We start from the raw sequence: 27,801 nt of genomic DNA on the forward strand, positions 1-27,801 counted from the left end.
ACAGAGGCACCTGATATCATAAAAGCTTATGCATGGGTGCAGTGAGAATTGTTGGATGGTTGGTTTAGGTACAAGCCTATTGTGGGTAACTATGCAGTATAATCCGATTGACTTCTATCATGATTGGCTCCCAAAGGCACAGATCATAATAGAATATGTAATCTGTCTTGGCATTAGAAATTTTCCTAGTAACACCAGAAACATATGAGAAAGTTTTCTTTTAATGACAGAATATTCAGGTAACAATGATCTAGGCCTTAACATTTTATCTAGGCCATAACATTTCACTTAGGCCTTAACATTCCATCTAGGACGTAAGAATGATCTGATGTTTTTAAAGGAGTGGTAGGTATACCAAAGTTCACAGTTACCATAAATATCTTGTCTTTACCAGTGTATGTTTGCTCCATATAGGGTCATCCTGGGAAAGAAGGCCAGTCTGGAGAAAAGGGTGCCCTGGTAGGTTACAAAGAATCTATTGAAGGTCCTGTCAAATTATAACCAAGTACACCTACAATAGCTAATTTTACTTTTCTGATAATACATTTAGAAAATTGATTGTGTTATCACTTTTGTATAAAGAATTCTCATGGTGATAGCCAAATATTTAGTGTATATAGAATAAATTACCATAGTTATGATGAATTCTAATAAGAATTACTGAATCTCTGTACATTATTTATGTAAATATTAAACTTTTACTTAGTATTTCCTGAAACCCTTATTTGACAAAACAGCAGTACATGAATGAATAGTTTTGCCAATATATGTTACATACATTTAAGTCACAATGAATGTTTTCCAGGGTCCTCCTGGTCCTCAGGGACCTATTGGCTATCCCGGTCCCCGTGGAGTAAAGGTAAGTGCTAAGCTATTTGCAAACTATTTCATTTTATGGTGAAGTGTTGTTGTTCTTTAATGTTCCTTTTTGTTCCACAGGGAGCAGATGGTGTCAGAGGTCTCAAGGGCTCTAAAGGAGAAAAGGTAAAATATGATTTTAGGTGATTTTAATTTCTCATCATCCAGTATATAAAAATCAAAGTATAATCCATGGGTTTTTTTTTAATTTTTTCTTGAAATGCATAGAACAATTTCTTACAAGCCAGACATTATGATTTTAAGTTTTTCTCAGGACCTGTAAAAAGAGTTTGGTGCCCCAGGGTGAGAGCTAAATTGTAGCACAGATGCATGAAAATGTCACAAGTGCACAAAGCTCTTTTTAATTACATGTGTTTGTATTGATTAAATCTCAGGTTTGTCAGTCTGCATGGGTTGGCCATGACATGAGGATCGTTTCCAGTTATATCTTAGTAGGGCTTATTCATTTTGTCTCTACTAGACCCCCTCAAACTCATGCATAAGCTGAAATAAATAAAAAATATAAAGCCCTCTCTCTCTCCCTCCCTCCCCCCTCTCTTTCCCCCTTCTCTTTGTGTGTGTGTGTGTGTGTGTGTGTGTGTGTGTATGTGCATGGTTTGTGTATGTATGTGTGTGAGAGAGAGAGATAGAGAGAAAGAGAGAGAGAGAGAGAGAGAGAGAGAGAGAGGAAGAAGAGAGAGAAAAAGTGTAAAAAACAAATCTAATGCTGTACTGAAGCAAAAATATTATTGGAAGGAAATAAAAGTGTAAGTGCCTAAGTCTAAGAGAGGTTATAGCACATTAATAGGACTTAGGAGATTTCCTATTTTTTTAAAAGAAAATTGCATTTAGATTTGTTTAAGTAAACATATTTGCATGTTCCTAAATTTTTTAAAAGTAAGTTTTCAGCAATAAGGAGTTATTTTAACAATCAGGATCAGGCCTGATTCTTATTAAAATTGTATAAATATTCAAACATAAATAACATACACAAAGTCTGGCTTATTGATAGTTTTGTTTAAATAAGTGTAAATATTTAGGAGTGTTACTTCATTGATTTCAAGGAAATAATTTACTTTTGAAACATGATAAGAGTGTTCATTGAATATATTTGATTTTAATAGGGGATAAATAAAGAAATACCAATTTATTATACCTACCGATATTTATTTTTTGTACAGAAAATACTCCTAGAAGATAGTAAATGTGTGCAATGTATTATTTTATATGTGTAGTATTAATTTTATTTGTGGTGTGTTTTCAACTAAGTCTGCCACTTTGATGACAATCTCAGTTCATTTTGATCATCATAGGTGGACATGCTGAAAGCCTTTCTGTGGTCTCAGGGGCAGCAGTGATGAGTCCTGCGTATTTTCTGTGCTTTGACATATGTACTTGTTCATGTTAAACACCAATTTAATCGTCCTCCTGGGATTAGTACCCACCAAGGATCTTTTAGTGGTCCATGTTTAAAAGAAAGGTGCTTAATTTAGGTGGAATGTGGTAAGTTTCTGGAGGGAGAATCAGTTGCAAAGTGCAAACTAAGTAAATTATAGATGTTAGAAAGCAAATGAGGAAACATCTATGCAAAGAATAAACAGCACACTTCAAACATCAAAGCACCAAGAAATCATGGTTACCTAGTTGTTGGTTTCAAAGGAAATGAAATGGCCAATAATCAAAAGTTTAAATTAGAATCAACATTCTGAACTCTCATATCATCTAGAATAAATGCCAAAGGAAGAGACATTTTACATTTTTATGCTTCATCTGTAAGTCTAAATACATAAATGCTTTAACTGTAACCCTACCTAGGATGACAAACAAATGAGCGACGTAAAAAGTTAATTTTTAAAAATAGAATTACTCCTGTGTTATACTGAAATGAATTTTAATATGATCCTTTCTTTTTAAAATATGAAAAAGTAGCTTCAATAGCCCATAACAGATTAAGAAGAGAGGGAAGAACGGTCAGAGGGAAATGTAGCTTCTGTGGTAGAAGCTTCCCTAGAATGCTACTATTAAGAAACTCCAATCACCAAAATTTCAACAACCCCAAAGTAAATAAAAAATATTCCCCACACTCTGTAGGGATATTCATGGTTATCAGTTGGTGAAAGAGGGGGTTAGTACACACAGATGATAATTCTCCATGCTTTTGATTTCATATCTGCCCTGACATCTCCTGTCACAGCTAAAAAACAAACAAACAAAGAAATCATATAGGTGGACTATTTTGCACCTGTAACCAAATTCAATATAGTCTTTTCATACTCCTAAAATTACGATTTGTTAATTTAGGAATTTGAATCTAATAACTTTACATGTTATTTGTTTAGTAATGGTGACCAATGATACTCATAATACACTGTTGTAATTTTGTACTAATTAGAAATATTTAGAAGAATGTCAGAATAACCTTTTTTGTTTTGTTTTCAAAAAGTGCGTGAGTAAATACATAAGTAGAAGCAAAACAAAATGAAAGTAAACCCACTAGGATTGACCAAAAAACCCTCACAACTTTTACTGATTCTTAGACATAGCGCCCAGCTTTGTTTAAACTGAACTTGGCAACTCTGTAATTACCTTTGTCTCGGGGGAGACAGCCATGACAGTAATGGATAGGCAGTGAATGGCCAATTTCAGTTCTAAAGCCTCTTCCATTGCTCTCGAGGCATTCAGTACACAGAAGAGCCTGCTCTTTAAAAGCCCATGAAAGCATCATGATTTACTCCTTAGGAAAAAAGTCTGCAGACTCTCAATTTAGACATTGTAGGTTTTTGTCCCCATTTTCCGGTTTAGTCTTTGCATTTCCCTGCATCAAAATATTTGATGCAACCATTCAAGGTCCTCAAATTTGCACAGTAGCTAAATCCTCCTTTCCTTTAAAGTTAAATATCATTTCATCACATATACCAGCTGTTTTTGTCTGTTCATTAGTGAATCAATGGATGCTTTGATTGCTACTATATTTTACTAATTATGCCCACAACCACTGGTGAATAAATACATCTAGATCCTGCATCCATTTGTCTTGATCATGTTCAGATCTAAAATTTTCACTTTAATTTTATAATTTTGTAGCCCACCCACTTTACGTTTTCACTCATAGCACACAAACTTCAGATAGCTTTACATTCTCATCAACACATATATTCTTTCATTATATTTAACTGCAATCTCCCATTAAGTTTTATTTGCATTTTTTAATGATTAGTGATGTTGAGTATTGATGTGATCATTTTAATATACTTATTTTTTGGGCCTTTTTATATTTGTTTTCTAATGTTTTGTGAGTTGCCTCTTTATTCTGTCTTAAATGTCTTTTGAGAAACATTAAAACTACAACAATAACAAACTACAATAACAAAAACCAAGGATGAAATAATTAAGAGGTTTTGTTTGAAGCCATGATTTCATTAGTGTCTGTCAATCATGGTGGGGAAGCCATGGCGGATAGGTCTCCATCTGTGCAGAGGGTTCATGGTAGGAACGTGAGGCTGATTACAATGCTCAAATACTGCCTTGGTGAACTCCTTCTGCCAAAGTGGCCACTGCTTCTGAATGACCACAGTCTTCAAAGCAAAAAATCAAACATTAAGGACATGAGCCTTGGGTTCACATTTCATGTAGTCTTTATAGTTGAAGCTATGACATTTTCTTGGCCTTTTTTTTAATTCATAAATTGCAAACTGAAACTTGAATATTTTTCCATATGTTCACTTAGTGATTATTGGATATCTAGGTTCCTAAGTTGTCAAACAGATCTAAAATAGACCTAATGCCTAATAAAGAATGATAATTGCTGCTCTTACTTAGTGGAAGCAATGGTCTATTGTGATTAACAGCCAAAAGATATGTTTTTTCTCATAATACATATCTATTTTGGAGCACACACACGCAAAGTTAATTTTATAAAAAAATAACTCAAGAGAATATCAAATTGGAATTATGAGTTGAGTCTTCAGTTAAAAATATGACTGGGTTAGAATGCAAAGGAGTGAGTCCCAGATAATGTATGAAGGATATGGTACAACAACTCTAATCCCAGTCTTTGCAACTCAATCCTAGGACATGGATGGCAATGGAAAGATGGTTAACTTAAAGGGCAAAAGGAATGATTAAAGGTTAAATCATGGTGTGTGAGGGGCTAACTTACATTCATCATTAAAATATTAATATCTTATTTTGTTTTATTGTTATTTGTTATTATCTTTAGAAGCTTCCTTCTTTTCTTTTCCTTTTAATTTTGTTTTATTCTTTTCTTATGCAATACACCCTACTCATATTTTCTCCTCCCTACATTTCTCCCAATTCTTCTCCTACCTGCCCTTTCCCCAAATCCACTCCTCCAGTTTCCCTTTGGAAAAGAACAGACCTATCATGGATATCAGCAGAACATGGTACAAGTTACAATAAGACTAGACACCAAAACCCTCATAGCAAGGCTGGCTGATGCAACCCTGTAGGAGTGAAAGGGTCCCAAAAAGTAGGCAAAATAACCAGAGAGACTCCCAATCCCACTGTTAGGGAGTATTTGGAAATTAAAATAGAGCTATTACTTTAGTATGTGTTTAAATGGCCATTTTATATATGTCGTAATGTCTGCATATATTCACATATTAATAATTGATGAAAAAGAGACAAAGAACTTGAAAGAGACAAGGAGGAGTATATGTGAAGATTTAGAGGGAGGAAAGGGAAAAGGGAAATAAATAATTGTAGTATGATCTCAAAAATAAGAAATATTTAAAAAGATAAAATATAACATTGAATAAATAGGGAGGGTTCTGTGTCTGGGAGGTATTGAAGAAGGGCATAAATATATTGTACAAAATTCTCAGAGAACTAATAAAACTGTGTGGTGGACTATCTACAACTATTGTTGGTACCAGAAAAATTGTTCTCAAAATGCTTTACATGATTTTGAACACAATAAATTTCTATTTAAAATATTATGAAATTAATAATTGATGAAAAAGATACCTAGAAATTCCTTCCTTGAAATTAAAGAAGCATTAAGACTACCTCTGAAACTTTCAAATTTATGGATGAGTAGCAGGAAATGTTTCTGTAGTCAAACTGTCTCTTCCATCTGCATCAGGATGCCCGCATTCAGCATCATCTTTCTGAGCAAGGGATGGGAAAATTGTCAACCTCGATGTGTAAGGGAAATTGTGAATTTGCTTCCTCACCAAATAACACAACACAGTTCAGAGACCAATGGGAGACACAAGGTGTTTATTTGATGCAAACTGCATATCACCATGAATATTCTTTCTTCTTTTATTATATTTTATTATTTAAAATATTTTAAATTTAAATATACTTTGATCATATTCTTCTGCTACCCCAAGTCTTTTCAGATCCTTTCTTCCTCCCTACCCTCCTAACTGTAAGTTCTTTCACAGACGAACAACCCCACCAAACACATTAAGATAAAATAAAAAAATAGCCAAACAAAAAACAATATAAAACAAATCAAGAACTGTAAGTAATAAAAACACAGAGAACATTATGTAGACCATTACATGTTGGTCATCTCCTCCGGAATATGAGATCGTCCCTGGAGTGTTTTAAAGTCCCAGTGTCACCCCATTGGAAAAAACTGAACATCACAAATATTCTTATGTACAAAGTGTAAAAACATATTCTCAAGATCATTAATTTGTGTTAACAAAAATTATTTAAATATTTATTTTTGTTTCAAAAATTTGAAAGAAATGCTGGTGTAAAAGAATAATTACTTTCTCTAAGACACAGGAAAGAATTAATGAATATATTTGTGAAAACTTCTGTGACTTATACCCATTGCAGAAGGATAGTAGGACTCTGAAGATAATTGATTAGATCAGGGATGGAACAGAGGCGGTGTGGTTACATGACTGGAACTTATATTTCACAGGAGCTTCTGATTATTAATATTCATTTTATATAGGTTTATTTCAAGTGATTCTAATTATTGATTAAAGTTTTCCTTATTCATGATATTTTTAGGGTGAAGATGGCTTTCCAGGATTCAAAGGTGACATGGGTCTTAAAGGTGACAGAGTGAGTAGAAAGGAACTTTGCAATATTCTATATATTTTAACACACTGTATCTTTTAGGTAAGGATTCTACTGCTGTGATAAAACACCATGGTCAAAAGAAACTTAAAGAGGAAAGGGTTTATTTTCCTGACAGCTTCAGGGAAAAGTCTGTCGCTGATAGAAGTTAGGGGGGAATCGAGGCAGGAGAGGAACTTGGAGGAAGGAGCAAAAACTATGAAGCTATGAAAAAGTAAAAAAAAATATAAAAGCTATGAAAGACTGCTGTCCACTGCCTTCCTCTTAATAGCTTGGTCATTCTTACTTTACCCAGAACCATTGTTCCTGTCATCCCACAAACCTTTCACATCCATCTTTAATAAAGAAAATACACACCTAAAAGTGCATAGGCCAATCTGGTGGGGGCATTTCCTCAACTGAAGTTCTTTTTCTAGAATGTCATTAACTTGTTTCAAGTCAACATAAATACTAGCTAGCACAATGTATACATATATTTTTCTTAGCATTAAATACAGAAAACAAAGGTTAAGTGAAATATTAGAGACAGTTGACTTTAGTTCTTAGGTAATGAGTGGACAATATGTTTGTAGTGCCAGTGTTTTTCTATGTTCTGTTACTTTTTATAGGAGCATATAAATGTATGAATTTATGTATGTATATAACCTATTGGGCTGCTTTCTAATTAAACCATCATGTTAAAAGTATAGATTTCATGGGGAAAGAACTTAAAACATCTGACTTCCAGTAATTTGACAGATTTGTGTTAGTTGCTAGATGCTTTTATGCAACTATACATTAACTAAATACTCCCTATACATTCTTTTCCTTAAACTTTGCTTTTGTTATTGTTTTAAGACAGAGCCTTGCTTTGTAACCATAGCTAGACTTGCACTCATTATATTGCCCTGGTTAGCATCAAATTCAAAAAGACCACTTGCTTCTGCCTTCTGAATACTGAGATTAAAGACATGAACCACTCAGAATGTTTGACATGCTTGTAAGAAGAGCTATGCTTAATAGAAGTTTCAGAAGGATATGTGTACTAAATGCATTTTCCTAGTGTTGAAGATGTAATTCTGCATTTTGAAAATGCTAGACAAGCATTCTCCTACTGATCTATATACCCAAATACATTTTTGGCAGTCTCACCTCAACAATGGATTCATTAAGCTCTAACCTGAACAGTATCTACTTAAAATCGAGTAGTATTGTTTATGGCAGTTTCAGAATAGCATGATCAAAGGAGTAGAAGAAAGGAATGTGGTTTTATTTTAAATTTTGTGTACATATTATTAACTTTGATGTTTGAGAGCCATATTGTGCAACTCTCATGCATTTTAATTTTTTATGATATTCAGAATTACAGAGTGTAAAGATAGTGTTTTTACACAATTTATATCTGGTAATAAGTTGTTTGGAAATGGATTGACTGACCTGGTATACATTAAATACATTACAGGGAAGATTTATTTTATAACTCATATGAATACACAATCTATCTGATCAAAGAAGCAGACCTCAGAGTAGTTGGGATTCTGTGAAACCCATGTCTGGGGTTGAAACTGAGCTTCTACTGTGTTCATTACATTTTTAAGAAGTCCAAAGGGAAGACTCTTTTGTTCTAAATGATAGATTCCAAAACTGCTTTCAAATCTTTGTTCTTCATTCTTTCTCATCTTTCTCTCCCTTCTTGCTCCTTTTTCCCCTTCTCTCCTCTCTCCCTCCCCCTTCCTCTCTCCCTTCTTCTCCTCATCCCCCATATATGAAACATTCTGGAAGTACACATGGTACCACCAAGCTTCTGCAGCTTTTTGAATATTAGGCCACATTCCGGTATTAATTCAATAATGAAATGCTTGTTGATGTCAAACTACTTCAACCCCCTTTTCAAATGCAAGCATGCGAGCAAACAAAACATGAAGCAACAAACCGAGAGTCATAAAACCTGATTCTCAAATAGACTAGAATCTCTACCTACATCTCTGTTCATGTTTTAAATGAATACACAATGTTACTTTGCATTTCAGGGCGAAGTGGGTCAAGTTGGTCCAAGAGGAGAAGATGGCCCTGAAGGCCCCAAAGGCCGTGCAGGCCCAACTGGAGACCCAGGTCCCTCTGGCCAAGCAGGAGAGAAGGTTGGTGGCCATTTATCTCTCAGATTATATATAGAGAGTGCTCTGGGTAATTATAAACATTTATATTATTAAAGCAAAGTACTTGTATTTAGGGTGAAGTACTCTTAGAGCAAGGGCAGGACACTTGCTCGTGAGTTGGCCACATTGGTCTTTATTCTCCTGTCTTAGGTAGGGTTTGACTGCTGTAAACAGACACCATAACCAAGGCAACTCTAATAAGGACAATATTTAATTGGGGCTAGCATACAGGTCAGAGGTAAGTCTACTATTATCCATGTAGGGCATGGCAGTGTCCAGGCAGATGAGGGACTGGAGGGCCTAAGAGTTCCACCTCTTGTTCCAGGCAGCTAGGAATTGGACCCATGATCAGAGTGACACACCTACTTCAACAAAGCGACACTTCCTAAAGTGCCACTCCCTGGGCCAAGCATATATAAACTCTCAGACCTTCCATGGGGTAATCAGGAACAGATAGTTTGTAAACTTACCCATATTCGTTTTAGAGAATAAATGTGCTAAATATTAAAGAAACATTGAGTGATGGCTTACCTATTGTTTCAGACCAAACCAAATTACATTTATATCACGAACAAAGTGGGTGTTTTTCTTTTTATATATTAACATATTTTCATGAGGTATTAGTTAAAGTATGTAGATAGATAGAGAAATATATATACATTAAGAAAGCATAAATAGCTTTTCTATCCTGTGGATGTAATTCATATGATTTCTTTTCTTTGTATATATATTTTTCTCCAGCAATAACTTGTTGTCAGGAAAATAAAGAAATCCTAGTCAACATAAAGTTGTAATATTTCCACCTGCACACTTTCTGACTTTGAAGGAAGATTCGTTGGTTTTGTGTAGACATTGTGAGGACAATAATGATTGTCTGTCCCACCTCTAATCACTGATGTACCAGTTTTACAGTACACATGCTTTGAAGACCGTTGCCTCTGCTGAACTGATCACCACTGTGTTATATAGTCAGGGAGGAGAGATTCTAGGAAGCCAATGCTTGAAGCTTGAAGGCTGTTAGATCCTTCTCCTTCTCCTCCTTCTCCTTCTCCTTCTCCTTCTCCTTCTCCTTCCCCTTCTCCTTCTCCTCTCCTTCTCCTTCACCTCTCCTTCTCCTTCTCCTTCTCCTCTCCTTCTCCTTCACCTCTCCTTCTCCTTCTCCTTCCCTTTCCCCTTCCCCTTCCCCTTCCTCTTCCTCCTCCTCTTTCTTCTTTCTTCCTTCCTCCCTCCTCCTTCTTATTTTTTCTTCTGATGTTCACTGTCACGTGATCAAGCTTCTTTGATGACATGCTTCTCAGCTCTACTCTTACATAAAAATGGTCCCAGATATGATTCTAAAGCAAGCATTGCCCTATGATTCTCCACGTGCAGCATCTCATTGTTGCATGTCTATTCCTGGCATTTATAACATCATCATTTAAAAGAATATGTATTAAATGGATTCATTTCAAAAGAATTCTAAAGTCAATACAGTTATACAATCTGATGTGGCAATTAATATAGAGTACAGATTGCTTTGTGATCACTCGGGAATTCCATTTGCCTTGAAATTGGTGGCATAAAATCACGAAATAAGCTATGGTAGCTTAATATATCCAAGGGGACATCATTAAAAGCAAGTTTTGTAGGGCTTATTTGCATATTCTCCATGTGGGAATTGCTTATCTATGCAGGTTCAGCTATAATTCATACAACTTTTTTCTTATCTGTAATGACAAGGTCACATGCCATGCTCTTCCCTGATTTTTTTCCAGCAAAACTTTTGGTTTTCTCTAAATGTTTTGTTTATGTTTTAACATTGCATATATACATTTGGGCTTTCATTTTCTTCTACTTTTTTTTGAAAATGTGCATTTTAAATAATGATACTGATTGTGCTAAAGTTTAAAAAATTAAGGAAAAACATTCTGCATTATTACTTATGATTTTGTTATAAAAAGTGATGTCCAGAACTCCACCAAATTTAAAACAATTCATTATTTTCTTACTTGTAGTTTTTGTCTGTTTTTTTTTATAGGGAAGAATTATTTGGGGACGAATTTATCAGAAAACCTTCTTAAGCCACAGTATTAGTTGCATATTTTTTGAATTAGTTGTAATCTAAATTTGTTTCAACAATTTCAAAATGAGGGATAAATTCATTAGACCTGAAAAATATAGTTATATATTCAAATACCCTTTAGTGGAATAACATTCCATGTAAACTGTCACCATTCACTATAGCTCTTAATACATCCTGAATATATTAACCCAGATTTACCCAGTTTTTATACAAATTACTTGTTTTCTTCAGATTTAATTAGGAGTTATCAAACACAATTATTTAGATTTTAGTTAATAACAAATTACCTAATTATTTGATTTTTAGTGAGAATATGATAGAAATGTTATCATAAAGATTTTTTTAATTGGCATGGTAAGTTCTGAATGTATTCCCAATTATATCAACTAACTTAAATTCATGCTTAATTAAAAAGTTAGTTGTCTTTGGTTATGCTTTAAGACTTATAAGTACATGAGAATGTTCTTCTCTTAAGTTACAATCATTTATACAACAGTAGTTCTTAGGTGTTTATAAATATTTAAAATATATACATTGTAACAATTTTATGAAAATTTTCATGAAAATAATGTAGTGTAAATATTTGCATTATTTCAATTATTCAAATTCTTTGTTCAAATATCCAGAAAATTGTCGCAGAAACAATTCTATATAGGCTGTGTATTTTTATTGTTTGTTTTTCATAATTTTAGGGAAAACTTGGGGTTCCAGGATTGCCAGGATATCCAGGAAGACAAGGTCCAAAGGTAAAATAATTTGAAATTTATATGTCTATGTGATAAACAGTTAAATTAACAATCTAAACTTAGAAACTTATTTTTAGATCAGGAGAAAAGAAAGAATAAAATGCAGTTTTCTTCAATTTAATACTTATCACCAAATAAAAAAATAAACATCCATGTATAATAAAACACACACACACACACACACACACACACACACACACACACACACCCGGAGTGTGCTTGGAGAGTCTTGCTTATGTTATGTCTTGGAGAAACTCTGGACACAGGATTTTTATGAAAGAAAAATTTTTTCCTTTGACAGTTGGAATAAGAACATGTGAGGGAAGAACACTAAAATATTTTTAATTACACAGTAGATGTTATATGGAAAATACCATTTTATTTTATTTCTATTACCATTGTGGTTTGAGCCATTTAATTTTTATTTATTTATTTTTTGTGTATGTACATGTGTGCTCACATCCAAAGGCACATATATGAGGGACAGGGGACGGTTCTCAGGGATGAATTCTTTCTTTCCACTATGTGAGTTCCAGGCATCAAACTCTGGTTCTCAGGTGGAAAGTGCCCATAAACAGTGAGCCATATAGCTGGCTCTGTTCCATTATTTTTAAGATAATTGACTCTCCATTATACCAACATACATTTCCTAAGAGTGTTGTAACAAATCTTTGGTGAGTTAGAGCAAAAGAACATTTTACCATCGCCTTTCTTAATAGTAGAAGTCTGTGATTAAGGTTCTGTTGGGACCAAATACTCTCCAAAAACTCAAGGAGAGAATGTGTCCTGGTTTCTTGTAGCTTATGCTACGTACTGGTTTCTTGGGCTTGAGGATTCATCCTTCCAGGACTTTCTTTTCATACGTTCCTTTGGTTGATCCCTTCCCATATGTTTCTCCTGTAGACACTTACTTGTCTTTGGACTTAGGAAATGTTCATGTAATCTAGGATTTGTGGAAGATTCTTAATGTATCTTATCAGATGCTTTTCGGGCAATAAAAATGATGTTACAGCTTTCAAAAGTTTTTCCTTGTTTTTATCTGTTGGGGTACAATCAACTGTACTACTCAAATTTTAGTTTGTGATATTGAAATATTTATAAACCTTTTAACAATAAATAAATATAATTGTCTGCTTGTTTTGAAACATGGAATATTCTTCAGCTTATAAAAACTGTTACTGACTAGCCTTCATGTATTGACTAATTATTTTGATAGCTATAGAATTGATATGAAATCTTTAATTAATTTGGGGGTAGTTATTTCTTTTTTAAAGAGATGGTACCCTACTATACAGTCTATGGTGGCATAGAACTCCCAGTCCTCCTGATTCAGTCCCAGTATGCATGAATTAGAGGCATGTACCATCATACTTAGTTCATTCTTTAAGTATATGTACATGGGATGTATCGCTGTTCTAATATGTTTTCTTTACTTTTCTATTTTAATAGCTAAGCATAGCAAGTGTAGGAGGCACATGATAATATAATTCTAATTATACTACAACCTTAAGCATGTGTTAATAAACTTCATAGATAACTTGTAGGTGGCAAAACTTCCATCCACAACTGAAAGCCAGTTTTCACTCACCTTCAGACACAGTCTACATTAGGCTTTCCATGTGATTTGGTTATTATGTTTCCAAGAAGCCATTTATTTCTTATTCAAAAAGATGTATTTTTAAAGTGATGCGAGAGTCATTTAAATGTGTTTTAGTTTTAAAATGCTCATCACTTATTTTCCACCTTATTTGTAATATATTGCCCAGAATCCCATTTGCACTCTTTTCAAATATTAAGAATTCACAACGGTTATATCTGTAGAGAACCATTTGTTGCACAACCCAAATCCATAAACGTATTTTTATTTTATGTTGTGAATTCTTTATCTGTTCACTAAATGCATAGCAATCTTAATATTCATTCGCTTTGACTTAAAAATGATAGGAAACAGTCGTAATGTCATTTAAATGAGCACAGTTGTACCTTGCAGGTTTATATGAAATTATGTAATCCATTTTTTCCATTACGTATCAATTTTTTCATCAGTATTCTCTGAATTCTTACTATTAAGATATAAGAGCTGACAAAAGGAAAATGTTTTTTCTCACAATGAGATGGTGCTTTAACCTCAATGCCTAAACTTAGGCAGCTCAATTTCACACCACTTTTATTTTGCAGCGATAAGAATATTTCGCTTCTCATTAAAAAAAAAAACAAAAAACAAAAAACAAAAATGGGTTGGTCGCATTGGAGACCAAAGAGAACATTAAGCTTTTTTCCTATATGGAAGCCAGTGAAGATTTAATAGACGTTAGTGTTTCATAAAAATAAAAAAAACAAACAACTTTGGATGCTAAATTAAGGTCTTCAAGGCCTTTAGTTAAACACTGTCTGAGAAGCAAAGTAAGCTGGGAAGCCAAACCACCAAATGTAATAAAAGATGATAATTGTCTCAGAACCAAAAGCTTATTCTAAAGTAGAATATTTCTATAGTCAGTAGACCAAGTAGTTTTGCAAACTTTTTATTTATTGACAGAATGTTTCAGCATTAACTTGGGCCTGGTCTTTTATTTACTGTTTTTGATATTTTAAAGGTACTGTTTACTTGAATGTGTATTATGGACTTTGTTGATAACACCTTACATAAAAAAATGGAGGGCTTGAACATTTTCCTGGGTTTTCCCACATACTATGGAAAAATGATTTCAAGACATATATTAATATTAAGAAAAATTTTCATAGTGTATTTGTAAATAGGGTAGTTTCTTCTGATCAGAGCAGACATATTTGTTTACATATAAAATTTCAGTAGTGAATGTCATCTACATATCAGATCATACTTGCATGTTAAATTCTTAGTCACCCTGCAACTAAGAGTTATGGCTTCCAGTGCATTTGAAGAAAAAAATGGAAATGGAAGGTTTCAAACTTTAATAGTAATGTGCCAAGTATTTCTTACCATTTAGAACTTATATATTATTTGCTCTCAAGTAAATCAAAAGCACTTTTATAGGAAACACAAAATATACTGAAAATCAAATCATACAAACAGTAATTTGTACACTTTACATCATTATTTGACTCAGTATTGAGGTGAAACATCCCAATTTTCTTGACTCGCTTGTTTGCTAAACATGAAGCATTTGCCGTCTTCAAGTGGCAACAGAGCTCAGCACCTTCTTTATGGGTCTACAGGTGAATTTTCTCTTGTGCATTCAAACTTCTTGCTTCTAATTTTTCTCCATAATTCAGTGTGGGTCATCTGTAGAGGCCACTGAAATGATTCCTAAGCGTCAGCTTCAGGAAGTCTGGAATGCTACTTCCAATATTTAAAAGTATTACAGTCTATTCTAATTTATTTTTGCCTTTTACAACTTTGGAGACAATATTTTGGGGAGAAATCCAATGTAAAGAAGTTGATTTAAAAACACAAAAACAAAGAAATCAAAGAATATTGCTGTATGCCAAAGTACATGGAGATGTGTAAAAATTATAAAAATCTGCATTCTCTCAGCTAGTCATCTTACACAATATTAGATTTCATCCATACAATTGTTTATATAAGAAAGATAGATTTTTTTGCAACCCCTCCCCAATACACATACCATTTTAGGATAACATTTACAAAATGTTGGAAAGGGGTTAAAATTCAATCTTCTCTCTTTATTTATTTAATAAAGACCTAAAACTGCCTGGATAATGGTGGAAAAAAACTCTGAGAAAAGTTTGGGCATTTCCCAAACAAGAAATGGAGGAATTTTATTATTGGGATTAACCTATATTTCACTAGTAAAATACAGCCATTTATATTAAATGCTCTTATGGGCTTATTACATTTCTAAACAATCACTGTTCACTTTCTAATATTATCATTTTATATCTCACATACCTGCATTGATGAATGCTGAACTTCTTTTTTCATATCTCCCACAAACTTCAAAGTGTTAAGATGTCCTAATAGCTGGTTCCTTGATAAAATCAACAAGATAGATAAACCCTTAGCCAGAATAACCAGAGGACACAGAGAGTGTGTACAAATTAACAAAATCAGAATTGAAAAGGTAGACATAACAACAGAATAAGAGGAAATACAAAAACTCATCATCCTTTTGCAAAAGCCTATATTCAAAAAAACATGAATATCTGAAGGAAATGGAAAATTTCTAGACAAACACGAGGTACCGAAGTTAAATCAGGAACAGATAAACCATTTAAACAACCCCATAACTCCTACAGAAATAGAAGCAGTCATTAAAAGTCTCGCAAACAAAAAGAGCCCAGGTCCAGATGAGTTCAGAGTAGAATTCTATCAGACCTTCATAGAAGACCTCATACCAATACTATCTAAACTATTCCATAAAACTGAAACAGATGGAGAGCTACCAAATTCCTTCTATGAAGCCACAATTACTGTTATATCTAAATCACACAAAGACACAAAAAGGAAAGAGAACTTCAGACCAATTTCCCTTATGAATATTGACGCAAAGATACTCAACAAAATTCTTGCAAACAGAATCCAAGAGCACATCAAAACAATCATCCACCATGATCAAGTAGGCTTCATCCCAGGGATGCAGGGATAGTTTAATATACTGAAAACCATCAAAGTAATCTACTATATAAACAAACTGAAAGATAAAAAGCACATGATCATTTCATTAGATGCTGAGAAAACATTTGACAAAATTCAACACCCCTTCATGATAAAAGTCCTGGAAAGAAAAGGAATTCAAGGCCCATAACTAAACATAGTAAAAGCCATATATAGCAAACCAGTAGCTAACACTAAACTAAATGGAGAGAAACTTGAAGCAATCCCACTAAAATCAGGGACTAAACAAGGCTGCCCACTCTCTCCCTACTTATTCAGTATAGTTTTCAAAGTCCTAGCCAGAGCACTCAGAGAGCAAAAGGAGATCAAAGGGATACAGATTGGAAAGGAAGAATTCAAAATATCACTATTTGCAGATGTTGGGATTGTATATTTAAGTGACCCCAAAAGTTCCACCAAAGAACTACTAAACCTGGTAAACACCTTCAGCAAAGTGGCTGGGTATAAAATTAACTCAAATAAATCAGTGGCCTTCCTCTACACAATAGAGAAACAAGCTGAGAAAGAAATTAGGGAAATGACACGCTTCATAATAGTCCCAAATAATATAAAATACCTTGGTGTGACTTTAACCAAGCAAGTGAAAGATCTGTATGATAAGAACTTCAAGTCTCTGAAAAAAGAAATTGAAGATCTCAGAAGATGGAAAGATCTCCCATGCTCATGGACTGGCAGGATAATACAGTAAAAATGGCCATTTTACCAAAAGTGATCTACAGATTCAATTCAATCCCCATCCAAATACCAACCCAATTCTTCATAGAGTTAGACAGAAAAATTTGCAAATTCATCTGGAATAAGAAAAAACCCAAGATAGCTAAAACTATCCTCAACAATTAAACGACTTCCAGGGGGAATCACTATCCCTGAACTCAAGCAGTATTACAGAGAAATAGTGATAAAAACTCTATGGTATTGGTACAGAGACAGGCAGATAGAACATTGGATTAGAATTGAAGACCCAGAAATGAACAAACACACCTATGGTCACTTGATTTTTGACAAAGGAGTCAAAACCATCAAATGGAAAAAAAAGATAGCATTTTCAGCAAATGGTGCTGGTTCAACTGGAGGTCAGCATGTAGAAGATTGCAGATCCATCCATTCTTATCACCCTGTACAAAGCTTAAGTTCAAGTGGATTAAGGATCTCTATATCAAACCATATGCACTCAAACTAATAGAAGAAAAAGTAGGGAAGAATCTCAAACACATGGGCACTGGAGAAAATTTCCTGAACAAACCACCAATGGCTTATGCTTTAAGATCAAGAATCGACAAACGGGATCTCATAAAGCTACAAAGCTTCTGTAAGGCAAAGGATACTGTCGTTAGGACAAAATGGCAACCAACAGATTGGGAAAAGATCTTTACCAATCCTACAACTGATAGAGGGCTTATATACAAAATATACAAAGAACTCACGAAGTTAGGCTCCAGAGAGCCAAATAACCCTACTAAAAAATGGGGTACAGAAGTAAACAAAGAATTCACAGCTGAGGAATATTGAATGAATGAGAAGCACCTAAAGAAATGTTAAACATCTTTATTTATAAGGGAAATGCAGATCAAAACAACCCTGAGACTCCACCTCACACCAGTCAGAATGGCTAAGATCAGAAACTCCGATGACATCAGATGCTGGAGAGGATGTGGAGAAAAAGGAACACTCCTCCATTGTTGGTGGGATTGCAGACTGGTACAACCATTCGGGAAATCAGTCTGGAAGTTCCTCAGAAAATTGAACATTGGACAACCTGAGGACCCAGCTATACCTTTCTTGGGCATATACCCAAAAGATGCCCCACATATAACAAAGACACGTGCTCCACTATGCTCAGAAGCTGGAGAGAACCCAGATGCCCTTCAACAGAGGAATGGATACAGAAAATGTGGTACATCTACACAATGGAATATTACTCAGCTATCAAAAACAATGACTTTATGAAATTCATAGGCAAATGGTTGGAACTGGAAAATATCATTCTGAGTGAGGTAACCCAATCACAGAAAAACACACATGGTATGCACTCATTGATAAGTGGATATTATCCCAAATGCTTGAATTACTCTAGATGCACAGAACACATGAAACTCAAGAGTGATGACGAAAATGTGGATGCTTCACTCCTTTAAAAGGGGAACAAGAATACCCTTAGGAGGGGATAGGGAGGCAAAGTTTAGATCAGAGACTGAAGGAACACCCATTCAGAGCCTGCCCCACATGAGGCCCATACATATACAGCCACCAAGCTAGATAAGATGGATGAAACAAAGAAGTGAAGGTTGACAGGAACCGGAAGTTTAACTCTCCTGAGAGACACTGCCAGAATATGGCAAAAACATAGGTGAATGCCAGCAGCAAACCACTGAACTGAGAATGGAACCTCCATTGAAGGAATCAGAGAAAGGACTGAAAGAGCGGAAGGGGCTTAAGACCGGATATGAACAACAATGCGAACCAACCAGAGCTTCCAGGGACTAAGCCACTACCCATGGACTGACCCTGGGTTCCAAATTCATAGGTAGTAATGAATAGCCTAGTAGGGGCACCATTGGAAGGGGAACCCCTTGGCCCTGCCAAGGCTGTACCCTCAGTGAACGGGATTGTTGGTGGGAGGGCGGTAATGGGGAGAGTATGAGGAGGGGAACACCCATATAGAAGGGGAGGGGAAGGGTTAGGGGAATGTTGGCCTGGAAACCGGGAAAGGGAATAACATTTGAAATGTAAATAAATACCCAATTTAATAAAGATAAAAAAATATAACGTTATTATGTTTGACTTTAAACACTTACTTAAATGGTTCTTCAATGCTGTATTTGACTGGTCATACCTGACAGACATAATCCATGACTGTGAGGTATTTATAATTTAGGAGTAAATTGATGATGGTATATTGTTTACAAGGATATTACAATTCCCAGTGTTATTTTTCCTCTTTGAATTTGTTTCCCATTTTCCAGAATTATGAACACTTAAAAAAAAAGTCCTAATAGATCTTTGCTCTCCCTGTAACAATAAATAGATCAGAGTAGGAGACATTCCCTTTCATTCTTGGATGCTGTTGGGAAGCATAAGATATGAATTAGGTTCTTTGGATTTCCAAACATAGATTTATTTCTTACTTATGTTACCAAACGAATGTGATAATATTCAAAACCAGTTAGAAAATGTAAATAAAGCTTTTCATCTCCCATAATATAAAACAGCTTTAAATCAAATATGTGTCTATTAAAGAGGTACTTGTACAAATGTATTAGCATTAATTAAGGACATACTTAAGCTGTTACTGTACTTTACGAAAATATGATTTTCTTTTAGAATTTGAGAAAATGTATGAAATATTAAATTGAAATATATTTTCATAAAATATCCTTCACCTTCTATTTGAGAATAAAAATGTAACTTAATCCTTTGGTTTTAAATTTAATACTAAAATATTTTTTATCAATTCATGCCTGCAGGCTTTCAGATGTCACTGTAAGTTCGCTTTCGAATTCAAGAAGGCACCTTGTGTAGTGATCAAAATGCATTTGTTTTTAAATGTCATATTTTTTTATCATACACTTCCAAAGCAAGAACATGCTTCTTACTTGAATACTACCATCTAAGACCAAATCCATGCTTACTAAAATTAATGCAACTTGTGACACGAAGAAGGAAATTATCATATTCATTGATGATTACTTTTCTTCTTTCAGGGATCCACTGGATTTCCTGGATTTCCAGGTGCCAACGGGGAGAAAGGTGCCCGGGTATGGTGCATAAGTATATTGTCCCAAGATCACTAGTGAGCATGTCCCTACTTGAGTGTCTGTTTCTCATCCCCATTGACTGTGCATACTACACACTGAAATTCTATGAATTGTCTTTGTCAGGGAATTGCTGGCAAACCAGGCCCCCGAGGACAACGTGGTCCAACGGTGGGTACTTTGTTTTACTACAGTGATTTACATTTTGGTGTTAGCTTCCACCTGGTTTTTGGATTTGCTTGTCACTGTGTCAGTTTTTTCTTCTCATCTCTTATGTAGGGTCCTCGAGGTTCCAGAGGCGCCAGAGGTCCCACAGGAAAACCTGGGCCGAAGGTATCATCCGAACTTACTGTGATTTGTGTTGCAAATCCTTGTAGAGGAACGAAGTCTGAGTAGCAGGTTCACCTTAGATTCTCTTTTCACACTTTTCCTTTGCTTTGTTGCCAGGGTACATCAGGTGGTGATGGCCCTCCTGGCCCACCAGGCGAAAGGGTACGTATAGCACAGTCACATGAGGCACAATGAAAATGAATGCTTTAATAAATATTTAGATTCTACAAGAGGGTACATAAGTCTACAAGACACATTCATCTACCGTTTCTTACTTTTTATAATTCCTTTCCCCTGCCAACTTAAAACTTGCTAGGCCAGGGGCAAACAATTTTTATAAAAATTAGAAAAATAACGTGTATAATAGGCTGAAGGTAGAACATGCCAATAAAAATAGAGATTTTATTTGAAATATACTTTGGTTCCCATGCTTTCCCCTGAGTTGCATGTTTGTGGTCAATTTGTCTCTGGAGCTGGCAATAACATGATGTTGGTAAAATGCAAGTACCAGTAGCCATTAAGTCATGATCAATATCACATTCAAGTCAAGATAAAACATCTATTCCAGTAAATAAAAAAACTATTTAGTAAATTGATTTTCAGTTGATATGAAGTAAAGCCAAATACAGCTGAACAACCAGGACCTTGGTTTGAGTGCTTTGGCAAGAGAGAGCATTATTAGAGCAATGTTATTTGAAAGCCATCGCCTTGCAAGAATTTTGAATTTAAAAATTTATAGCACATCAAAAAGTATTGTAATCTGTCTTAGTTTTATATTTTATTTTTTTGACTATTTTTTGTTTACACTTCAAATGTTATTCCCCTTCCCAGTTTCACCTCTACAAACCCCATCCCGTCTCCCTGCTTCTACGCGGATGCTCCCCCACCCATTCACCCACTCCCACTTCAGCAACCTAGAATTCTCCTACACTGGGTCTTAGTTTTATATAGTAACTTCATGTATTATTAAATTAAGCTGATGTCATTTTATAGGTATTTCGGGTGTAAGATGTACAATTATGTGTGAGTCCATGGGCATCAGTGTGTGTGAATGAGAGTTCATGCGTGATATTAGAGGATAACCTCTGAGATGATTTCTGGCTTTCTACCTTTTTTTTGAGTCATTTTCTCGTTACTGTTATTCTGCTCTGTGTGCTGTCTTATTTGGCTTAGGAGAGTCCAAAGATTCATCTGCCTGTGCTTTCCGTCTCCCCAGGGAATACTGAGATTACACATGCAGACTCAGGTGTTAAGCTTTTTATAAGGGGTTGTGTGGCTCAAACAGAAGTCTTTCTGTTTGTGCCATCTTCCCAGCACACATTTTCTCCATTTTCATTTGTAACTTGAAGGTTGATATGCCACATATGAAAAATGGAAACACCTATGATGGATAACAGTAAACTGATCATGAGAATTTGAGTTTCTAAACCAAAGGTGAAGTGAAATTTAGGTTCCGTTTGTAACAAAATTAAAAGAAAAGAGTAAGCATTTAATTAAAGTTTCTTTATGGTCTAGTTCATATTTAATTAAATTACTCACTACATGTTTTTCTCTCCACATGAATTATTTCCAAATTAAGTGGATTCCTCTCACACATTTTGAATTCATAAATAATGTATATATTTGATATATTTGATGGTTCAAGTAATGGTCGTAAAAAGATATATTTACTTTAAATGGATGAATCATTAAATTAATAGAACAGTTTAACAAGTCATGTAACGACCAAGTTTTATTATGCTTTAAAGCACCAATGAAAGTGCATCTTGATTTGCAAAATAGCATGACTAGGCAACGTGAGTACTTTCAGAAAGACATCAGCGACAGTGTACATTTTGAAGATAAGAATGAAGGGTTTGGGGGCTTGGGATTTAGCTCAGTGGTAGAGCGCTTACCTAGGAAGCGCAAGGCCCTGGGTTCGGTCCCCAGCTCCGAAAAAAAGAACCAAAAAAAAAAAAAGAATGAAGGGTTTGTTTGTTTCTTTGTTTTGCTTTTTCTTTATTTGTAACCTAGAATGACTTATTCCTAATAAAGTTATTGAATCATTCAGGTTGTACATAGGGAGAAAATAGCATTGCTACAGTATGTGGTAAATGCCACCTATATTCATATTCTCTCCCCCGTTTTCTGGCAGGAACTTTAAATATGTTTCACTCGTTTATGTATGTGTTTTTTAAATTAGTTTTTAATTAGCATATAAAAGATCTATTTATGACATTTTAAAACATAGTTTGTTTTTGCTGACCTAAGGTTTTTTTACCTCATCTCCTGTTTTTCATCTGGTTGGTCCCAAGTGGCCGGTCCTGCATACATATACAGACAAGTAACACTAAATGGGCTATAACAAGTAAATAGGTTGTGTGCATGTGTGTTTGTGTGTGCATCTGGGCATTACTGGTTATTAGTTGTTATAAGCTTGAAATGGACTGTGGGAAATGTGAGAAGTTGAAGAAGGAATAGAAAGGGCAAAATATTGGAATTACATTAATCATGTATGACTTACAAATAATTATCAACTAAATAAAATCTTAGTTTTACAATGAATTTTTTTAAATGTTTAAGTTCTCATGTAGATTTTGAAGAATAGTGGTTTCATGTTTTAAGAGGGTAAATTATTAATTCTTAATACTCGTTCATTGGAGATTTGAGACCATTATTTTTTCTTCTATATTTATTTATTTATTTATTCATTTAATCATTTTATTTCTTTACATTCCATAAGTTCCCCCTTCCCAGTTCCCTTCCCATAGTTCCTCATCCTTTAGCTTTTGATTATAATATAGATGCTATAAATATCAAAGGCTTATATTTATTTGTAATGTAGCATTGGATTAAAATGCTAGTGAAAGTCTTTTTGTGACGACATAACTGATAGCATAAAAACTAAAGTACCCTGAGCACCTCCTTCAGTAAGCTGTTTTCTTGCTTTGCAAACAGTAAGTTTAACACTCATCTTATTACACAAGACATTTTATATTGATTATGTCCCATTTTGTATGTCTTCATTTCATAGATATAAATCATGTCCTTGGCAAGTCTAGGCTTAACTTTTAGCAATCCATTTTCTTGATACCAAAACAATCTCTATAACTGAATGGACTTTATGCATTTTAGAGATGTGCAAATAAGAACCTGAATGATATAACTAATTCCATATCAAGCTAGGAGTGGTATTATAAATACCTCGTAGGGTAGCATGTTAATAAGAATAATTGCAGAGTTCATCTTGTCTTGTGTACTAAATAGTGTAATGCAGAGAACAACACTGACAAATGACAGAATTATTGCCCCAGCGTGTTTGCTAGGGCTAAGCGTACCACAATGCTTTAGTAATGATCATGTATGCTTCCTGTTATCTGTATATTACTAGACTCAGAATTATTTTGGAGTGCATTGGAGTTTTCAGTTTGGAGGTTGATTGAAACTTCATTTAATATCTCTCTTTATAAATGCTTGCAACCAACATTAAAAGAATATGCACTGTGAAACTTCTCAGAGAGATGGACATGCTCTATTGCTTTGTTAATTATATTTGATTACTTAAATTTGTTCTTTGACACGTTTCATATATGTGCATAAGGCATACTGACCATTCTCCCATAGCACTCCTCCCAACTTCATCCCACCACTGTTTATCACCCCATCTCTTCAAATTCCAGTCTCACTTTCATGTCTGTGCTTCCTTTGTCACCCACTGTGATGAACTAGCACATCTATGTGAAACTTGGTTTATAGCTGTCTCTTAGCACTTGTTGGAACCAGCAGGGGTTACAGTATAAAGAGTGTGAATTCCAATCCCACAGATTCTCTCAGTAGCTCATAGTTCAGTAACAAGCCACCTCATGACTTTCATGACTGACTGTTGATAAGGCCAGTATTGTATATGCCAACTGAGGTGACCATACTTGCGTGTAAAATTTGTGATGAGTCTACCTCCTGTTCTCTCTTCCTCAGTATCCCCCAGTCTTCGAACCGGATGTATATATACATCTTGTGTAGGAATATTAGCATTTTATACAAACAGTAAATATTCACAGTTCTCTTGAAATAATGTTGGTGTGTTGTGCAGTTTCTCATAGTTAGATGGCCCCACCCGGGATTCCATCCCATATACTGTCACCAAACCCAGACAATATTGTTGATTCCAAGAAATGTATGCTAACAGGAGCCTGTTATAGCTGTCTCAAAATCAGATGCTCTCAACCAACCATTGGAATGCAAACGGGATCCCCAATGGAGGAGTTAGAAAAAGGACTGAAGGAGCTGAAGGGGTTCCCAACTCCTAGGAAGAACAATATAAACCAACCAGACGCCCCCCAGAGCTCTCAGAGACTAAACCACCAACCAAAGAGTACACATGGAGGGACCCATGGCTCCAGCCACATATATAGCAGAGCCTTGGGCATCAGTAAGAGGAGAGGCTGTTGACCCTGTGAAGGCTTAATGCCCCAGTGTAGCGTAAAGTCAGGGCAGGAGATGGGAGGGAGTGGGTGGATGGGTGAGAGAACACCCTCATAGAGGCAGGGGGCTGGGAGAAGCCAGGAAAGGGGATAACATTTAAAATGTAAGGAAAGAAAATGTACAATAGAAAAAAAATAAAACAAACAAAAAAATTAAATCATTTCAGTTCTAAGCTAGACTGGTCAAAATATTATATTTCCACGCTTTCATAACTAAAATGGGGAAATTCATGAGTGTTTTGTTTGACCAAGTGAACTACAAAAGACATAAAGACATACCCTTGAAGATTTATTGTTAAATTTTCTTTAACGTTTATGTGTTTTCAGGGCCCTCAAGGACCTCAAGGTCCAGTTGGATTCCCTGGACCAAAAGGCCCCCCTGTAAGTATCACAGGTTCTCTTCTGCTTTATTTAATAATATTTTCATGCTTGGTAGTGATAGTGTACAACTTTAACATGTCAAAACTGTAATTATTATAAGAAATGCTTAAAAATATTGAATTCAAATATTAAAGAATGCATTTGTAGTCTTTTAAGTTCTTACATATTTTGGGAACATAATTTAGATGTCACTTGTTAAGGAGTACATTAAATCAAAGCTAGAGTAGTATAATTGTTATTTTTCAATTGCTTTTTACAATCAATTCATTTATAAAACTCAAAATAATTGTAAAATAGGGAATATATTAAATGCTGGCATTTTCCTGTTTTCTTCCACAATCAAATGGAATCTTCCATTCCTCTTTAATGGGTACATCCTAAGTCCCTCCCAACATTGTGATGCTTCAGAGACCACATGAAGATTTATTTATTAATTTAGTGCCACAGTTTTATTTCTATGATGTATTTGCTTTTTAATGTCTCACTATGTAGCCCTGGGTAGTCAGAACTTACTATGTAACCCAGGCTAGCTCTTACACAGGTTTCTGTCTACTTCTGCCTTCTCAGTATTAGGGTTAATGGTATGTGCTACCATACCAGAATTCATTAGATCCTGAGAACTTTCTATGAAATTTTCTTAGCTCAGTGCCTTTTGAATGTTCTTTATTAATCCTCACAAATTTATTGAGACTACTTTGTTTTTTGAACATAAATACTTAAAAGATTATCAGGTGGGGTCAGTTCACTTATTTTCTGCCTCTCTTTCGGTCAATTTAATGTAAATTATAATGAAGTTATAATTCTGACCCCAGATGGAGCTGCACTTTGGACATTGTTGAAGATATAATTTCTCTCCTCTCTCTCTCTCTCTCTCTCTCTCTCTCTCTCTCTCTCTCTCTCTGGAGAGGGGCCCTAGTCAAGATTTAACAGACCTTGCATGCCATCTGGCCAGTGTTAACGTTTGTTAACCATTGCTGTAATCTAGGCTAGATAGTCTTCCTCAGACTTTAATGCTTACATAATTGGTTCTAATAAATTAATCATCTTGAAATATAAGAATAAATGAAATGCTAATTATGGACACCTTTTCTTAAGCTTTTTTGGTAATTTAGGTGGTGTTAAGAGTATGTTTTAAAACTAAGTGAAAAGATATCACTTTAAGCAGAATTATTACATAATATTTTCTGAAAATTTTTAAAATTTGAAATGAAAATGTCTGCCATTGTTCTGGCATCATTGCATAATGTTTTGCACAAAAGAGTTTTTGGAAGCAGGCATGCAGTATTTAAGATGAGAGATAAATTAATCTCCTACAAGTAATTATTCAATATCATATTAATAAAGTCTATAGAAACAGAAGAGTTGGGGCTTGGGGTGTTTCATGCAGAATTTATAGATGTCACACCAATTTTAGACTTCTGCTTTTTCAAGGTTTGTTCTTTGGTTGTCTCCTTCCCTCTCTTCGTCCCTCTTCCTCTCTTCCTCCCTATTTCCGTCCTTCCCTCCGTATCTCTCCTTCCCTCCCTTCCTTTCTCCCTTCTTGTTTTGTTAATCCTTCCCTTCAAGATGTGGTCTCAGTACAATAATGTAGGCATTCCTGGACGCCTCTCCTTCCTCCTTCTCTGTCTCCCAAATATTGTAATTCCAGGCTAAGATCAACCTAATACAGTTATCTGATGACAATGTTGCACATTTCAATACTATATATTCATATCATTTAAGAACTTGTATTAAAATATGTAACTTGACTATCATGTATGTAATTCTACTTTTAGCAGGATCCAAACTTTTTATCAATTAGAAGGGAGAGACATCTTTAAGCAATTACTAGTGTTATCACAGAGGCCCATGATGAATATGTAAATCTTCATTTGGATGAGTTTGCTCATTCATTAGTCTTCCAACTTCATTAAAGGAGTGACCTCTTTTAATGAATAAAATGTTATTTTAAAATCAGCGTTATGAACCTGCTGGGAAATTAGTTGGTTTTATTTTATTGATTAGTAATGTAGACTCAAAATAATTATTCAAATATATTGCATAATTTTGAAACATATACTTACTTCAAGGCAAAGCTTGATGGTATGACTCTTTGGCCCATTAACTGTGTTCCTCAACTCTCTAGGAACTCCATTAAAAGTCATGATGTGTTCAATCCAAGATAGAATCATTTAAATCTAAGATCACTATTTCAAAAGATGATAATTTTGCTAATTGAAATATAATTTGTGGGTTGGGGATTTAGCTCAGTGGTAGAGCGCTTGCCTAGGAAGCGCAAGGCCCTGGGTTCGGTCCCCAGCTCCGAAGAAAAGAACCCAAAAAAAAAAAGAAATATAATTTGTTCTAGTAAGGAGCAGGCTACTTACTGCTTACACTCATAGGTTTATCAAGAAAGA

General features: G+C 34.8%; 1 protein-coding gene across 4 annotated transcripts in view; it reads left to right on the plus strand.

Annotated features, from left to right (window-relative positions):
* The window catches only part of Col11a1 (collagen type XI alpha 1 chain), a 193,129-nt gene that overhangs the window by 95,659 nt on the left and 69,669 nt on the right, over positions 1–27,801 (plus strand). For 2 of the 4 annotated variants that reach the window (XR_010063586.1, XM_063281374.1), the window contains 12 exons: positions 415–459; positions 806–859; positions 940–984; positions 6,856–6,909; positions 8,934–9,041; positions 11,814–11,867; positions 19,947–19,962; positions 20,184–20,237; positions 20,361–20,405; positions 20,514–20,567; positions 20,682–20,726; positions 25,352–25,405. Coding sequence is in view for 3 of the 4 variants with exons in the window: in XM_063281374.1 (XP_063137444.1) it covers positions 947–984; positions 6,856–6,909; positions 8,934–9,041; positions 11,814–11,867; positions 19,947–19,962; positions 20,184–20,237; positions 20,361–20,405; positions 20,514–20,567; positions 20,682–20,726; positions 25,352–25,405 (522 nt within the window). In the remaining variant the exon portion in view is untranslated. The remainder of the gene's footprint in view (positions 1–414; positions 460–805; positions 860–939; positions 985–6,855; positions 6,910–8,933; positions 9,042–11,813; positions 11,868–19,946; positions 19,963–20,183; positions 20,238–20,360; positions 20,406–20,513; positions 20,568–20,681; positions 20,727–25,351; positions 25,406–27,801) is intronic. The other 2 variants (NM_013117.1, XM_006233210.5) reach the window with 1 other exon arrangement.

The sequence above is a fragment of the Rattus norvegicus genome, chromosome 2 (assembly GCF_036323735.1).
Source record: "Rattus norvegicus strain BN/NHsdMcwi chromosome 2, GRCr8, whole genome shotgun sequence".
Taxonomy (NCBI): domain Eukaryota; kingdom Metazoa; phylum Chordata; class Mammalia; order Rodentia; family Muridae; genus Rattus; species Rattus norvegicus.